Source organism: Typha angustifolia, chromosome 8 (genome assembly GCF_048772165.1).
Source record: "Typha angustifolia cultivar Huaian chromosome 8, ASM4877216v1, whole genome shotgun sequence".
Taxonomy (NCBI): Eukaryota; Viridiplantae; Streptophyta; class Magnoliopsida; order Poales; family Typhaceae; genus Typha; species Typha angustifolia.
In genome coordinates, this window is record NC_133246.1 from 4,172,790 (window position 1) to 4,190,932 (window position 18,143).

The window sequence follows — 18,143 nt, forward strand, 5'->3', positions numbered from 1 at the left end:
GGGAGTATAGTTCACAAGATCAGTCCACAATCTTGACCCCAGTACACTTGCTCCAAAAGAGGAGAGAGGTAGACGACGATCATGATCAAGAACTCATTTCACCATCAACACGCCTTGATCACTCTCATACAAATTAGGAAACCAATTAAGAAGGTCCCTTTGAAGCCTTTGCTCAAATTCTAGCTCCTTGTAAGGTAGCAAAAGGGCAATGTTATGATAAAGGCATATACCAATGGTGATTGCTAACGTTTCATAAGGATAAAGGAAGGCCGGTAGAGTTGGAGTGCCATCAAAGACCTCGCCAGTCAAAGGTTTGGATGAGATGGGTTATGGGCCGGTCTAAGACTTAAGACTTTTAGAGAGCAGAAATATTTCTTACTATTCATTAGATCTCACATCAATGGTTACATATACTAAAAACTAGAGTAAGTGAGTTTAGTTCGACCTGTTTAGAACTCAAGCTGCGAAAATATATATATAAAAAAATGCATATAAAAATGTGCAACAATTCAGCAATTGTAAGTATAATTATCCCATATCAGAATCAGATTTTCAGTCATGAATTATATATTCGAAAACACAAAACTCTATCCCTCCCAACCACTTCTTCCCGCGCAGCACCTCCCACTTCAAATGCACAGCATCTTGCATTCACAAGACTGTTCACATTTCTGAAACACACTATGGTTACAGGGAAAGGGAGAGAGAGAGTCACATGAAGCCCAAGTTCCTCTGCCTCCAATGGCAGAAGAAGTCAACAATAACTCCAAAGAATAAACTATTGGAATCTCCGCAAAGTACATCTCTCTCCTCTCTCTCTCTCTCCCCTTCTCTCTTTCTCTGCCACTACTATCCATTACTAGCTACACCTCTCTGGTAGTCCCTGTGTCCCTCTCTGTTTCCTCTATTGTTTGGATCCTTTGTGGTGCCCCACAACCACGTCATCATCATTTTTTTTATATAAATATTTCTATTCTTTTTTTCACATAAGCCCGTAAAAAGGTTATTTTGAATTTAAAAATCAATTTTTAAAATATCAAACTCTTGTTCCTGTTTTATTATTAAAAAAATTTGCATCTAATAAAGTAAATGAATGTATTCAATTCTAAAAGCTCAATCTTACTATCACTCAAATTTTTTTTTAAAAAAATTCTTGTGTAAATAACAAGAAATTTATTGCTATCACATTCTTTAGTCTATTATTTTCTCCAAAGCTAATTATTAGTTTAATATAGTTTATAAATTATTTATTTAGTTTAAATACATCATACTTAAAAGAATGGTTTATGAAGTCATGCTCCCCATCTGCAACTTACTATTAAGTGAGGACAATTTCTCCTTATTGTTTATCAAAAGAAATCTTCTCTTAAGATACATTACTATATATTTTAATATCTTAAAAAAGTGATTAAATTGTAGTTCTTTCTCGCCAATGTGGTGTTCATATGACATCAATTTTGCTAGGAATAATACATTGGTTGAAACTCTTGTTTGAATGACTGTATTTTAATGAGTAGTAATTTTCTCAACAATAGTTTTGCTAATAACATAATGATAATGTTTCTAATACTGTCTTATAAGAGGTTAGTAATAATAAATTGCTCGAAAACTGTGCAAAATTTTCTAGCCCTAGATTAAATATGTCACACTTTGATACATGATTGGATACACATTTATGGCATTTATTTATCTCGATTGAATTGTATCAGTATAGCTTTGAAGTATTTTATTCAAAACTTAGTTATCTGTCTGCAAATTAATATTCAAATATGTGTTTATTTACAAAACCACTAGGACATTACAAGACCAAGTCTTATGGGGTCAACAATATAAAATTATATTCACTAATGAGATGGTGCTTGTTAAATAACCTATAAGAGTTTTTGAATTTGAATCTCAACTATATTGGCATTTAGTGAGACATCATTAAATCTTTCACTTATTAATATATATATATATAATCAGGATGGGATAAATCTTTTCTCAAGGACTATTTGCTCAATTAATTACATCTTATAATAGTGCTGGACAATATATTTGACAAAATAATAATAATAATAATAAGAAGACCTTTCTAGCTATTGAATGCTGCATTAATATTGCCCTGCAAAAACTTGATCAACTATTGGATCTGATGGAATTAATTGCTTAAATTGGGAATATTTATTTCACCACCTCACCTAATCTACTCATTATCTGATTAAAAACTTAGCTTTCACTAAAATATTCAGAAAGCACCTTTAGGTGCTAACTTTAGGGTAACATATACTAATGAAAATATACCAAGAGGTGTATGCTGCATACATACCCCTCAAAAACTCCTAATTTGCATGCATGCCCTTAAAATCTGAACCATTTAACATGTATAGAGACAAAGGTGCCCTTAACTGGGAGTAACATATGCAAAAACCAATAAGGATATTTTAATATTTTTACTATTAAATATATTGAAATTTAATAATTATTTTTACTAGTCCTTATGAAGAAACAAGGGTTTAGAGGATATCAATATAAAAATCACAAGTGTTTTTAGAAATATATAATATATATTATTATATCAACTTTAGAGAAGTGTACACATAAATAAGAGATTTTTAAAGTATATGCATGCAAAAAAAAGAACACTTAGATGTGCTTTTTTATATAAATATCTTAAAATTATCTTCTTTATTTTCTTTCTCTCTCTCCCTTGAAATCCAACCCTTAATTTCATCCTTTTTCATCTGTTTTGCTCTGGTTAGATTAACCACAACAATCTAAACCAAGGCATTCTAGTAAATTTTAGGTTAAGCATGCAAACATTTCGTACAACCAAGTCCATAGGAGAAGGAAAAAAATCTTTGCCTCTCTCTATTATATATATGCTATGACCAATAGATTCCCTATTCCATGATCGAAGAGGTCATGAGATCAACTATAACACTCAAATAATTATAGTGAAAAAAAATTATTTAGTGACTCGATAGCTTGGCTAAATAATTCGATTCGATTGATAGCTCAACAGTAAGGTTGGCTTAGAATAACAACTCGATAGTTCGACGATTAATTAAAGCTTGATGAAACCTAAGTGTTTTTATATTTAGAAAAGGTTAATTCTTTACTAAGCCCATATCTAGTGTGTGGCTTAGCATTTTTGTGGATTTTAACTAGCTATGCATGTAACCTTAAACCCTTAAATAATAATAATAATAATAATAATATATAGTAAATATGTACATGCATGCATGGGTGAATACGTATAACTCTTATCATAAAATGCTAAATCCATGGCCGGCTACTATTACGGGGTACACTGCTGAAGGTATCAAATGTGTACGCACTGTTTGAGGGGCTGAACAAAGTACCCCCGCTCCACCAGTGTCTCCTCCCCTCAAGGATTAGATCTGAGGAACGAAGGATGGATCACAGTGTGGGTCCATCGTTGTCTTGATCACCATTTGCTATACTCTCTCTCTCTCTCTCTCTCTCTCTCTCTCCCTGAGGCCAGGGTGTTGCGGGGGCGGAAGAGTTAATTAGCTCTTATGACCTGTTTGCTATATATAAGGCCAATTACATGGGCTTTCTTTCTCATGGTCCCCTATCCATCTTTCACTCCCCTCAGTACTTAATTGTCTCAATCTATCTACCAGCATACATTTGATTCCCTCTTCTTTGATCTACCTAACTGGTTAGGTGCTCCATTGCTGACTCAGTTAAACCTGTCATGTACTTTTGACTGATTCGAGTTAGTAGGTTAAGTGAATTTCATTAACCTTATAGCTTTTCATACGATATATCCTCAGCATATATATTGAAAGCGGATTTATTTATTTAATTTTGTCGGATTTAGACTCAAATCGGATTGTAAATTGAAAGCTGATTTACATCAGGAAAAAAAACACCTAAGTGACATCATAAGATAAGTAATTTGGTAATCATTTATACCTCGTTGGATTTTACATTTATAATGTATTACGGAGAATCGAAAGACGGTGTAGGAATGTATAAAATGTCACTGCCTCACTAGTCATTATCAAAAGGATATATATATATATATATATCATAAAGCTCTTTTAATTCCTCAAAAACCTCATTTTACTTACTTGTAATCAAACCTCATTAAATCCATTATAGAGAAGTAGTGTAGCGTGGTGACCAACACTTGGATTTCGCTAATAATTAATCCACCCTACATAAAAGAAATTAAAAAAAATAAGAGAAAAGAGGAATTATTCACACAGATCAGCTAACCAACTGTCAAAATTCCTACCAGACCAACCAACATATCACGAGCGTAATCGTGACATCGGCCCCTCATCTTCCTCCTCCTCCTTCGCTCCGTACGATCCCCGTTGGTTTTCAAATTTTCAAAACGAGAACACAACACCCCCCACCCTTCCTCTCCCCTCTCCTCCTGACCATCTCACGTTCTCCCTGTGCGGCAGTAATTAAACCGCTGCAAATGAATCCTTCCAAACTCTATTTAAAGAATCCAACCGAAATAAAATAAGAGAGAAAGAAAGAAAACTCACCCCACGTCTCTTTTTCACCGCAGTAAATATATAATCACGCCGTCGTTGGCCACCGTCGGATGGCTGCGGTCGCTGCGCGAGAGGGCAACACGTCATCGGCCCCATCATTTACTGTGGGCGTCGGTACGGGAGCCATGGGTGTCTCGTGGTCATATCGTCATCACCCAATTCCCGAAGTGGAACCTTATGGGGTCCCCCCACCCGGGCAAAGAGATAAGGGATGATAACAACTTTCTGATTGCTACGTAGCAATTCCTTTCCCAACCCCAATGACACCACCCCAACCTTATTTTGTTATTCTCTTTCTCTCTCTCTCTCTCTCTCTCTCTCTCTCTCTCTCTCTCTCTCTCTCTCTCTCTCTCTCTCTCTCTCTCTCTCGCCAAAAGATTCATCATCTAAGCCGATCCGTTTTTCCCGCTCCCCCTCTTAATTAAACTCTTAGTAGTGGTCTTCTCTTGCTAGCTAGCTTCTTGGGGGGGAGGGAGGGAGAGGGAGATCGCAATGGGGAGATCGGAGTGGTATAGAGGGGAGAAGGAGAGCCCTGGATGCATGAGTGGGATGTTGCATTACTTGGATTTCCACCACTTGCTCTTCGCAGCGGGAAACGTTAGTCGAGCGCCGCCGGATTCGTCTCCGCGAGTTGCCTCTTATACCAAAGGTGAGGATTACTATGACTTGCTTGGGATTCTTTCTTTCTTTCTTTTTTTTTTCTTTTTTGTAGTTAGTGTGAGCGTGTGATGTATTTGGAAATTTGACTCAGGGGTCGAGGCGCCGAGGAACAGCCTGGAGCTCGACGAGGGTAAATCGTCGGCGGCGGCGGAGTTTTACGACGTTCCTGTGAGTCTGCTAGAGTTGTCCATTTGATATATAGATCGTTGGGAATTAATATATATGTGCATGTTTGATGGCTAAATTTCTTTTTTCTTTTCTAATGTTACTAGTTTGAGCTTGGGATACAATTAACTACCAATAAGAAGATGGTGGTGTTTGAAGAAGAGAGGAGAAGTACGCAGGCGGAGACGCCGAGGACTCCGAGCCTTGTCGCGCGGCTCATGGGCCTCGACGGGCTACCGGATCAGGCGATGTCTCCGGCGACCACCGGGTACCACACGCCAGTTATGGTAGAGGAGGAGAAGAAGAAGAAGAAGAAGAAAAAGAAGAAAGCAATTGTAAGTGAGGAGTGCAAGAAAGCATCGCCGACACAACCACAACGGCAGCCTCTGAGGATTCTAAACTGCAATTCTCCGCCGGCTCTACCGCAAATTAGGCTCGACGCGGGATCTCGCTCGTTGCCGGACACACCGAGGGCATCGTCGGTGAGGCCGTGGGAATTCGAACCGAGACTTTCACTACATATGAACAACAAGGAAAACATGAACAACCTATGCGAAGACTTGTCATCACCCGGATCTCCATCCTTATATACCGCAAAGCCTAGAAAGATGAAAGATCTTGGGAGGCAGCAATTGGACGAGAATAAGAGCCCGAGGAGCCACCACTACGCCCGGGAGATCGTGAAGCAGGTGAAGGAGAGCGTCACTAATAGAAGAGCAGCAGCCAATGGGGATCAAAATGGAATCCGATCGAAGAGGACGCGACCACCCATGAAGAGCGTAGTGTGCGCCGCCGACGACAAATTACGAACCCAACCCAAGAATAATTTGGAGAATGATTTAGTAATTGTAAAGCCATCGCGACCACCGCCGCCGCCACCCGTCGCAATTAGAGACCAAGTGGGAGTGAAGGCAGCCAAGTGTACTAAGAGGGATAGCTGCGAGAGATTCCCTTCGGCCCAAAGAAGTGAAGCTCCCCCGCGGGATTTGATCAAGAGAGGAACTAGCAGTAGTGGTACTACCACAAGCCGATGCGCACAAAAGAGTAGCCACGTGCCGCAGGAGCAAGATCCCGAGTACAGATACGTGAGCTCGATCCTATCCCGCGGCAGATGCACGGGATCGCGGATCGACCCGATCGTGTTCCACCAGCTCGAGCTCGAGCTCCCATTCAACCTCCTCGGGCCCCTCCGGCACCGCTGGAACCGGCGGCTGCTGTTCCACCTCGTGCAGGAGATCCTCGACGACCTCCACGACGAGAGAAGGCGCAGGTTAGCGGGAGGCTGGCGAGATTCGCCAGCGCCGCCCTCGGTACTGAAGGAGGTGTGGGAGGGTATCCGTCGTCTCCCGGCCGCCGACTGCCGGGTCCTCGGCGACATCGACGCCCTCGTGGCCGGGGACCTGGCCGAGGCCAACGTGCGCCGGGTGCTACGGCACCCCGCGGTGGCGGGCGAGGCCGAGGGCGTCGTGGCCGAGGTGGGCGAGGCCATCGTTGACGACCTCCTCGGGGACGCCGCCGCCGCGCTGCTCACGCTGACGTCACGACGTATACAAATAACGGAAACGGCCCTCGGAAATCAAGGCGCGGGGGTCGATGCGCACGTGTCGTGTCGTGGGTCGTCCGGTGCTTGCTTTGTCGATCGATTGTGATGGATGATACATGGTATTGTAACTATGTATGATGTACATTAAAAAAAAACACGAGAACATATGGTAAGCACGTTAGGGGTCCTGTATAAAGAGGATGGGAGATTCGCTTTGTTCCGCTTCTCCTTTTCAGAGATGGGCGTTTTTTTCTTTTCAGTTGCAAGTATTTGGGCTTTTGCTGGGAGCCTGATGTCGTTTGGTTGGATCTGTTAGCTTTTGTCGGGGGAAATCTTTTCTTTTCTTTTTTAAACTTCTTTGCAGTAGTACGTACGTAGAGGAGGAGGAGGAGGAGGAAGAAGATAAAAGAGGTGTCACCATATCAATGGCAGAATGTAAATTTACCTTTTTATTATTATTCTTCTCCTTCTTCTCTCCTCTTTCTTTTTTACTTCTTTCAATGGTGGGTGCTTTGTCTTTGAACTGATAGTGTTTGATTGTACTAAGAGAAGGACATGGTCCATGCCACATTGGCATCTCCTTGATTTTGAAAACTTCACTTGTTAAGAATAATATCCTATGACGTACGGAGGAACCAAACAAATTTAGATTAATATCACCTATTTGGGACCACCGCATAGTTCTCTGTGTATCGTTTCTTCGTTTTCCAACACCTCTGAGGATAGATAAACGACAATGAGGATTGTTTTCGTAAATAATTACCATAATTATTGGTTTGTTTGGAAGCTAATATTGAATTTAGAAAACGTTAAAACTTATATCGTGCTAAATGGACATTTGTTAGGATGATATGATGTTTATGAGTGATTTATTTGGGCTGGTTGGTGTGATTAGACAACGCTAATAAACTCATCATTCAAGTGAGTGGAATCCAGAGATATAAATCATGGTAAATTAGATGGGTTTCGTATCAATTTGGCTCTATAATATTAAGTCTCACGTACCAATATATATACACGCAGTATACCTCTCAAAATATTATTTGGTCTTTAGATAAACCCTTTAAAATCTTTATTTTTGCATAGATACTATGAAATTTAAACCAACAATTAAATCTGTTTAATAGTAATAACACAAACATATCTTTATTTTTACATATATTACTCTTTCATGTTACTATCTATTTGAATCGTTCAAATTGTAACATATAATTATAAAACACTAAACTCGAAGAGAATCTATATATATAAATACAAATTACGAAGGATATACAGACAAAGAAGAAGGGTCTGAATGGGGAGCTAGGAATTTTATTTAGTGGCGTGGGTGCAATATCTCTAATCATATAGAAATACGTATAAAAGTATTATCTATTATATTAATGTAATTAGTAATATTTTTATATATAAAAAAGAGAAAATGTATAATAAGTATCTCGATTAATATAATTTGTAGGATAAAAGATTATATGAAAGTATTTTAATTAAATTAGTGCGGTCAAAAGAAATTTTACCGGTTTTAATTTAATCCTCTTATTCGGATTTACGAAAATTGTATGTCATTTTGTTCATGCATGGCTAGCTCCCCCCTCGTTTGCAGACAATTGGGCTTGAATCATTCAAACAGGGCAGGGCCTTAGATTCCAAATCTAAGCGGGTCAAACCACGGGCCAGCATTAGAGGTCGGAGTAGTCTGGTCGGGTTCAAGGCCACGTGGCACCGTCTTTTGGCTGAAAATGACACGAGCGGCCTGAAATACTCAATAGCCTCAATAAAAATTATATATAGTTGATCGCCGAGGAGGACTTTTTCCCGCACACGTGGCGTTCATCTCCTCCGTCCTCGGTTTCAACCACACGAGGCGTATCTCCTCCCAAGTCCCGCGGCCGCATCCGATCCCCTCCTACTGCACTACTCCCCCTTCCACCACCTCGTTATCGCCACTAATCGCTCTCTCTCTCCATACTTGCAAGAAATGGCAATGTCGGTGCCGACTATGAGGTTGCATCCCCTCGTCCCCTCTTCGAAGCTTCTCTCTCCCTGCTCTTCGTCGCCGGCGGTGCTGGTCTCTTCCCGGATTTCTCTCCTCTCTCTTAGGAGGCCAAACCTGAGGTTCTCTGTCAAGGCTTCCGCTTCTTCCACTCCGTCAACGGCCGAAAGCATAAAGGTCCTCTCGTTGCCTCTCCTTTCTTTCGTATTTTGCTTGGTTAGTGATGTATTCGGGTGGATCACACCGATGAAGTTTTTTTTGTCCTTTCTTTCTCAATCATTTGTTAGTTATTTAATGGGGTTTGTGAGCAGATTTAATCGATCAAGCTGGCTCCTTTGGTTCTCATTTTGTTTGGTTAGTGATTTATTGGGGTTTGCATGCAGATCAAGTCGATACCCACCAAGCCAGTAGAGGGGCAGAAGACTGGGACTAGCGGATTAAGGAAGAAGGTAGCTTTTCATCAGTTGGGTTTTGCTGTGATTGATGGGTTTAACTGAATGATCTGGGGTTTTGGTTCAGGTTAAGGTTTTCCAGGAGGAGAATTACTTGGCGAACTGGATTCAGGTAGTGTCTGTGGTGAATTGATGCATCCTATTAGTTATTGGGAATTCGGTGGTCCGAAAGATTGATAGATTATTTATTTGTTGTTTTCATTATTTTATTTGTGTGCGTATGTGTGTTGTAGGCACTGTTTAATTCGTTGCCGCTGGAGGATTACAAGAATGGATTGCTAGTTTTGGGAGGTGATGGGCGGTACTTTAACCGAGAGGCTGCACAGGTATACTATATGTGCCCTGACATCGTTGACTAGGGAGAAAAAATTGGAGTTCAGTAGTTGTTTTTCTCCTTTCCTCTGCCCCCAGTTTTCTGGTTGAGTTCTTGATTGGTTTTGTGATTGCCATTTTTCTTTTTGGTGTTACTTTTGGATGCAGATAATCATCAAGATTGCTGCTGGAAATGGTGTTGGAAAAATTCTTGTTGGCAGGTGAGTGACTGGCTACTTTATCTATATCACTCTTGAGTCATTGTAGTTTTTCTTTCTTTTCTTCTTTTTGACAATTATTATCCGTTAATTTGTCATATCATCAGTTGACTAATCAAGGTCTGAAATAATAGTTCGAGTTTGGCTTCACTTGGGCTCCCGTGTTTGGGCCAGGGAGGGGGAAACAGTTAGCATAATACAACCTTCATATATGAGCAGTGGGTCTCTTTTGCTGTACTCATTTTGCTGAACTGATAACTTGACGATAACTTTCACAAGTCCCAAAACCTCATCTTCTCATTATGGAACAGGATAAAAGGGATTATTTGTCAAAGATTTGGAAGAATATTGATTAATCTAGTTACTTATAAATAGGAATATTTTGAGAAATCTGAGAGCTGAGCTCAAATCTGTCATTTTGTACGGTACTATATAAAGCTATTTTAAGTTTCCTTAGCAACCTTTCTAGTTATCTGCTTTCTTTTTGTGTGTTCTATTTGGACTCCAGATTTGATGTCTCACCTGATTTAATAGAATTGAGTCAACCAATCAAATTGATACCAACTCCTCAAAATTTGGTAACTTCAACTTCATTAACAACTACTTATGAATTGTTTTTTGGCCTACACCCTTTATCTCAAGTTTTGGGTTATCATGGGCCATTTAGAATGGACTATAACAATGACCATCCAGAATATAATTTGTGCATACTTGCTTACAAATATAAATGCTCTATATGTTCTGATGCCTGCAGTGATAATGGCATAATGTCAAAGAATAGGAGAAATTATCCTTTTTGTTCGTCCCACTATTTTGAATTCTTTATTTTTGAAGAAAGTTATTTTCTCAAGCCCCACTTATTGTTTGAAAAGATGTATTGATGTAAGCTGAATATAGAATGCTGTGATGTTAGGGATGGTATCATGTCAACTCCTGCTGTATCTGCAGTAATACGTAAACAGAAGGTGTGTATATCATTTACTCTCATTAACCTCTATTGTGGTGTCTCTTAAGGTGATTTGCATCTTCTTTTTCTTTTTAAATTTGACATTTTTTTTATAGGCGAATGGTGGTTTTATCATGAGTGCAAGCCATAATCCTGGTGGTCCGGACTATGATTGGGGCATTAAGGTGAATATGCTACACAAGTTGTGCTACTCTTCTTCTCTCTTTTTAAGAGTGATCGACTGAAATTTCAGCAGTTTGTGCTTTGTAATTTTATTTCATGGCAAGGATATCATAAGTTATGTGAGGATGAAATTTCTGTGAATCTAAAGGTGTCAGGTTATTTGAAATTTAAGTGCAATATCTGAGCATCTAATTAATTGCTTTTAAAATATAGTGAGAAATCAGCATCTGAAGTTAAAGTCTCTCTGAACAATGTACTAAAGGTTAACTAATTAGTTAATTGCTTTGTGCTATTAAATCAGTGGAGTAGCACCTACCACTAATGATTACTAAAACAAGGTTGATATTTTGGAGCTTCCATTTGTAGGTGCCATGTAAAGTGTTTGAATGATGATGAAAAAAGATGAGGGCCTTAGTATCTTGTGACTCTTGTCATCTTACTTGTCCTGCACTTCTTAACTGATAAATAAGAAAAAAACCCAAATCTCCTTAGCTATCTTTTTGCTTCCTAGTAACCAACTGGGAGCTGACGTACTAAGGGGACTTAGATAGTTGACCTTGGTAAAAACCCAATTCCTTGTTGACCTTGTCAGATCCATATTTGCTAAACTGTTGTCCTTTTATTTGACTGGGAATGTCCTTGCTAAGTTATTTTAAGCTTCATAATTTAGCTATCTTAACAATAGTAAAGTTTGAATAAGTGATTGTTTAGTGTACTAAAGTATTTCATCTCTATCTGCTGTCTGAATGTTTCAACACTAAATTATCATAAATAACCATGTCTAATTCCTCTTCTTTAGAAAATCTTCATCCTGACATACTATTTTGGAGATGAGTAAATTTTAATCACTCTTCTCTGCTTTCCTTGTCTTCAGTTTAATTACAGCAGTGGACAACCTGCACCTGAATCAATTACTGACAAAATCTACGGTAACACTCTTTCGGTATGTCCCTAAATCTATTCACATATATCAACTGACTTGCTTTAATGCTAGTCATAATATTCTTATAAATCCCATTAACTTTATCTTTCTTTTATTTTTGATGATTTTCTGTCCCATTAACAATCTATTTGATCTTGTTCTGTGATGCATGGAACCCCTTCTATTTATCTATGCTCTAGTGAAGTCCATAAACTATTGATTGTTCTTTAGGCTATATTTAGTCGCTGCTCCACATTTGATGGGTATGGGGGCAGAATCAGCATTTTACCTAGATGTGGGGTTATCAAGTTGGTTTGATTTGGTTTACTTATTTGGGCCAAATCACAGTTTGATCCAAACCAGTCAATTTACTTGCCTAGTTTTATTGATAGTAGCAAGTTACATATCTCCTGCATCTCTCATTACCGGTTGATACATTGGAGGTTAGGTTTCATAAAATCTAGAGGTGTACATACGGAGGCATGTCAAAGAGTATTAATGTGTATCATTGTGCATTTGCTTGATACAATTTAGTATTGGTTCCATGATCGAAATATTTTTTATTTTATTTTGCAATTTCAAGGATAGGAGAAAACATGTAAACCAAACACTGTCTTTTTCTCTTATTTGCGCATTCGTTTAACAATATCTCAAGTCTTAGTTCTTGTTATATATATTGCTCTTGTAAAAAATTTCACATTTTGCCTGCAGATTTCTGAAATAAAAACATCAGATATACCTGATATTGATCTATCCAGTCTAGGTGTTACCAATTATGGCAACTTTTCTGTGGAGGTGGTAGACCCTGTTTCAGATTACCTGGAATTAATGGAGGTAAGACTGAAGTACGGAAAATTCCCATAGCTTCTTAATGCTCTCTTAATTACGTCTAATGGTGATGTGGAATATACTTCTGCAGAATGTGTTTGATTTTCAGCTCATCAAAGGTCTTCTTTCTCGGTCTGATTTCAGGTATAAGGTTGTCATATTTTAATTTAGCATGATGAACGGCTCAATGATTAACAAACCTGTTAAATGTCATTATGTCAATTTCTGTCACCTTATTTCCTATGAATAGGAATAGTAATTCTACAACAGGCAAGGGCCCTCATATTGCAATAGAGGACGATATAGTTAGATCTTTAATGTAGTCTGCCACTCTGCCTACTTCTGATGTTTGTTTGTTCTTAGTAAGTCTTGTTTGGGTAACTATTTGGACATCTCTTACTCAGCTGTTTTCCTGATAATATTTGCTTGTGATATTCTATCCCATGTTCTTCTGTCACATCCCAATTCTCAAGTAGCTGATATGCGGTCATGGTCTAATGTTAGAAGTGAAATATGCTCACCATAGTAAAATCCTTGTTTGTTATGACTTGTTTATAAAGTCGCAAAAAAAAAAAAAAAAAAAAAAAATCTGCAACTTATTTCCGCGGAGAATGTTTTGCCTGCTAGCTATGGAGAATTTGATTCTTTGAATCTTTATGCAATTTATCATGTCTTTTATTCCACATAACTGTGCAAGTGCTTATTAGGTTTGTTAAAATTATATCTTCCTATACTGATTTGCATTTAATTTTGTTTGGATCTTCACAAAAAAAACACAATTTTTTCCATGGAATATTGTTTGGCAATTAAATACACACGCAAAAAAGAAGAAGAAAGAATTATTCCTATTATGTTGAAATATGATATGGCAGCTTCAATTGCTTAATGTGTAGAGTGCTTGTGAACTTTGTGATGCTTCTGCATTTGGTTTCTACAGCATAATACATCATGTTTTCCTTCAGTATTTCATACCTGAAAGTAAATGCATAAGGTTCAACAGATGCCTTGTTCATGAAAAGACTTTTTTGTAGTTTCTTCTCCTTCCTAGGGACCAACATATTGACATAAGGGTTACAAATTAATGGAGTTGCACTATTTTGTGTCCTTACATTTTAATTTAGAGAATTTTTTGGGAGTTGACAAAATGTGGTAGGCTGACAACTGTAGCCCTGATGGAATCCTTAGGTCATGAGTTTGAATCCCCAAGTGGGTGTTTGAGATGATATTTAATTTGGTAGATTTTGTACAAGAGCACTATATGCGCAAGGTTTAAGTCCAATGTGACTTGTTTCTTGGGAGGGTTGATCAAGTTGCCTAACCTACAATTAGTTTACGTCCTCATGATCTATCTAAAAAAGAAAATAAAAATATGGTACTTCCCTTTGGAAACTTGTCAAGGGAGAAATGCACGCAATCACTAGGTTGTCTTACCTGTAACTAATATCATTTCGTTCAATTTGTAGTATGCGTAACACCTCATACCTATCTTTAGTTAATGTTCCCATCTTAGATCCATTGATTCTTACTGGTATACTGCTTTGTTAGACTTTCTGTCTCTTAAGTACTTCTACATTGATATGTTTATCTCTTTGAAGATCTACTACTGAAATATGTCGCCACCATTTTTACGCGTCATGCTTTTATTATGAGATTTTCCTTCTGATATTACTTTTTCTTCTAACTCTTAAATATGAATTATCTAATACTCTTCCTTGTATTGATTTTATATTTTTATGAGATTATAAGTCTTTTAACATTTACGAATCCAAAGTGTTTTGTTGATGAGAAGGTTGCAATCTATCTGAAAATCTTATTAAGCTGAGACCTATAACCATGTTATCGAACAGGTTTACATTTGATGCAATGCATGCAGTAACAGGTGCATATGCAAAACCTATCTTTGTGGAACGGCTTGGAGCCAGCCCGGTTTGATATTCAATCTCTTGATGCAACTGCTATACATTTTTATTTCTTCCATTTGATTGTCTGACTTTACAACTAGTGTTTTTTTTTTTAAAATACAGGATTGTGTTTTAAATGGAGTGCCTCTTGAAGATTTTGGCCATGGTCACCCAGACCCCAATCTGACGTATCAGATTTCTTTTTTGGTTGAATTTTTTTATTTATTTGCACATCATTAAATATTCTTTATTTTGGAATAGGTATGCTAAGGAGCTTGTTGATGTAATGTATAGCACAGATGCACCTGATCTAGGAGCAGCAAGTGATGGTGTGTAGGCTGTTGCCACTGAGACACTTATGTCTTATTTTACTTTGTCTTAAACCAAAATTTTTTCAGGTGATGGTGATCGAAACATGATTCTTGGAAGACGTTTCTTTGTTACACCATCAGATTCTGTTGCAATGATTGCTGCTAATGCACAGGCGGCTATTCCTTATTTCCAAGCTGGTCCCAAAGTAAAGAGAAATATTTTTATTTCTTTTCCTGAACTTTTCACTATATTTACATTTTACAGGTGTCCATAAATTCTTGTCTATGGTTAATAATTATTAATTAGTCTTTCAGGGACTTGCTAGGTCTATGCCAACAAGCGGTGCTCTTGATCGTGTAGCCGAAAAATTGAACCTCCCATTCTTTGAGGTATTTGAATGATTAGATAATAGACTTGCATTATCAAATTTTAGAAGCATGTAGGTATAAGGTACACACGCATAGCTGATTACATACAGCTCTCACAAAATGTTCTTTTCTGCACAGGTTCCAACTGGTTGGAAGTTTTTTGGAAATCTGATGGATGCTGGGAAGTTGTCCATCTGTGGGGAGGAAAGTTTTGGCACAGGTTCTGATCACATCCGGGAGAAGGATGGCATCTGGTAAGAATTTATATTAGAAAGTTAGACAATAGTTTAAGTTACTTTGGTTGAAGAATAGAAGTCTTCATCTTCATTATAAAGGAAAGAAATTAAATATGACACTAAGACTCAGGATTAGTAGGTGGTCTGTTACCATTAGATCTCATGGCTTGACGAAAGGAGACAATTCTGGGAAACCTCAGAAAGAATGGACTCAGAAGTCAGAAGAGTGACTATCTTGCTATCTTTCTGCAAAGATTTTAACAATGTCCTGCTATTGAGCTAACTCGATTTTTCTCTTCCTTACATCATCAGACTGAGTCAGTAGATTTTGTTGTGCTTGCTATGTCGAGAGCACTATTATCTCATGCTGATTGTGGCTGTTGCTTGGTCCTTGTTGATCAAACTAAATCCAAATCGTAGTTGAACCTTACAATTCAGCTGCATATTCTATACTCTTTAGTTATTCATATATACTCGACAGGGCTGTTTTGGCTTGGCTTTCCATAATTGCGTACAGAAACAAGGACAAAAGGATTGGAGAGAAATTAGTCTCTGTTGAAGATATTGCTAAGGAGCACTGGGCAAAATATGGCAGGAACTTCTTTTCTCGATATGATTACGAAGTAAGCATTTCCTTTTAGTAGTTTGGAACAAAATTATACACAGTGCTTCTTTGTCTGCTATTGTTATCTGCTCCAGTGTTTTAGGTCATGATGTGAACCTGACTTATCTTGTTCAGGAATGCGAATCGGAAGGAGCAAATAAAATGATGCAGCACCTTAGGGACTTTATCTCGACAAGCAAGCCTGGAGAACAATACGGTGTGTCTTGTAAAAGTTTGTTAGGATTCAGATGCTTATTTGTCTAAATAATGTTCTGACATTATTGATATGTTCTATTTCAGGAAATTATACCCTTCAATTTTCAGATGACTTTTCCTACACTGACCCTGTAACTTTCCTAAACTAACTTAAGCTCTTTCACCTTTTCTACCTCTATTTATTCATTTAAAGACACATAACGAAACTATTATATGCAAATTGGAAAAAGAAAACTGAATTATTCAACTTCCACTCTGCAATACATCAGGTAGACGGCAGTGTAGCATCCAAGCAAGGCCTACGGTTTGTTTTCACAGATGGATCAAGGGTTATCTATCGTCTCTCGGTACACTTCTTTCACTGTTTTGATAGTGATAGTTCCACTTCCATTGTTTTGATAGTGATAAGTTTATAGTTCAAATTGTTAAAAATTTACTAGGGGACTGGATCAGCCGGTGCAACTATACGGATATATGTTGAACGATTCGAGCCTGATGTCTCCAAGCATGATGTGGATGCACAAACAGCATTAAAGCCTTTGATAGGTAATGTTCTTCCTGCTATGATAATTACTAGCAATGGAATTGACCATCTTATCCTCTTAAATATCTTTTAACTTGAAAAACGCCTTGTCCCAGACCTCGCATTGTCGATTTCAAAGCTGAAGGAATTTACTGGCAGGGAGAAGCCTACAGTCATTACATGAGCTGCATGGATGGCTAAGTAGCACGTATATTCTTTTATTTTATGCGATGGCACGTCCATTTTGCTAATAAAGTAATAATGTAAAGAAGACATTACGCCGAGTACTAGTCTTCTATTATGCGATGCAACGATCACTCAGTTTTGCTATTAAAAATGGGAAGAAAAGAGGACAGCCTATTCTCTCGTCTCTGTTCTGTGGTCCAAATTAATGATTGGTAAGCGACCTATTTGGGTTTCAATTGCCTCGTACCTTTGAGAGGTTTGGACAGGGACTACTCGCTACCTGTTTTAATTTGTGGGTGGTTATGCCTAAATTTCTCTTTATTTTCATATTAAGAAATAATATATTTAGGCTTTTTAACATATTTTTTTATCATAATTTTTCATATATATTATCTCCCATGTATCTTTTTTGAACTTATTTTTTGACATATAGACCTGTTAGAACTATTAAAAATGAATGTCTTTTAAACCAAAAGGATCAAAATACCTCATAAGAAGGTAAAAGTATTCTAGTAAATTAATATCCAATAGTTCAAGGGGGTTTATTTGTCATAATTCAAAGGAGAGACGTGAAAATTAAGAAATAATAGTTCAAAGTCTAAGTGTAATCAATCTTTATATTAATTCTTAAATGCAAAATCCAGGGTAATCTTTCGCTTCCCTGGATGCATTTGAAAGCCTTTTCATATCAACAGGAAAAAAATGAGCGCATCGATCACTAAGATCGATCATGTCTAGATATATTTATTTATTAACTCTAGAAAATAAAAGTCACCATCTCTCCTTGTCCCATGTCTTATCTAACATCGAGCAAGTAGAATAAATCTCAGAAATGTCTCTCAGAAGTAAGATCTCCAAACTTGTCCCAAAATGGGACTCGGATCTTTCAAGAGACGACGGCAAAAAGTCGTAGTTTCGAATGCTTGGACTGCGACTGTAAGTTGCAACGTGACTCCGTCACCTGCTCTTCACGCCCCGACCCCCCCAGATCCTCCGGTCAAACCCGTTAAACACCTTTCGAGACAAAATTTACCCTACCGCCAGTCCATCACTCCATT

General features: G+C 38.0%; 2 protein-coding genes across 2 annotated transcripts; both read left to right on the forward strand.

Annotated features, from left to right (window-relative positions):
* Positions 1 to 4,797: 4,797 nt before the first annotated feature.
* On the forward strand, positions 4,798 to 7,343 carry LOC140765140 (uncharacterized). Its single transcript, XM_073104077.1, has 3 exons — positions 4,798 to 5,169; positions 5,272 to 5,348; positions 5,453 to 7,343. Exons 1-3 carry the CDS (start codon positions 5,013 to 5,015, stop codon positions 6,992 to 6,994), a joined length of 1,776 nt encoding a protein of 591 aa, XP_072960178.1. The 5' UTR covers positions 4,798 to 5,012; the 3' UTR covers positions 6,995 to 7,343.
* Positions 7,344 to 8,699: 1,356 nt separating this feature from the next.
* On the forward strand, positions 8,700 to 17,271 carry LOC140765900 (phosphoglucomutase, chloroplastic). The gene is made up of 22 exons (XM_073105203.1): positions 8,700 to 9,055; positions 9,262 to 9,327; positions 9,398 to 9,442; positions 9,564 to 9,656; positions 9,811 to 9,863; positions 10,774 to 10,825; positions 10,923 to 10,991; positions 11,864 to 11,932; positions 12,623 to 12,745; positions 12,831 to 12,883; positions 14,587 to 14,665; positions 14,764 to 14,828; positions 14,902 to 14,969; positions 15,039 to 15,157; positions 15,267 to 15,341; positions 15,459 to 15,574; positions 16,038 to 16,179; positions 16,296 to 16,377; positions 16,461 to 16,507; positions 16,646 to 16,723; positions 16,817 to 16,922; positions 17,016 to 17,271. The coding sequence occupies exons 1-22, from the start codon at positions 8,864 to 8,866 to the stop codon at positions 17,081 to 17,083; spliced, it is 1,860 nt and encodes a 619-aa protein (XP_072961304.1). The 5' UTR covers positions 8,700 to 8,863; the 3' UTR covers positions 17,084 to 17,271.
* The last annotated feature ends 872 nt before the right edge of the window (positions 17,272 to 18,143 follow it).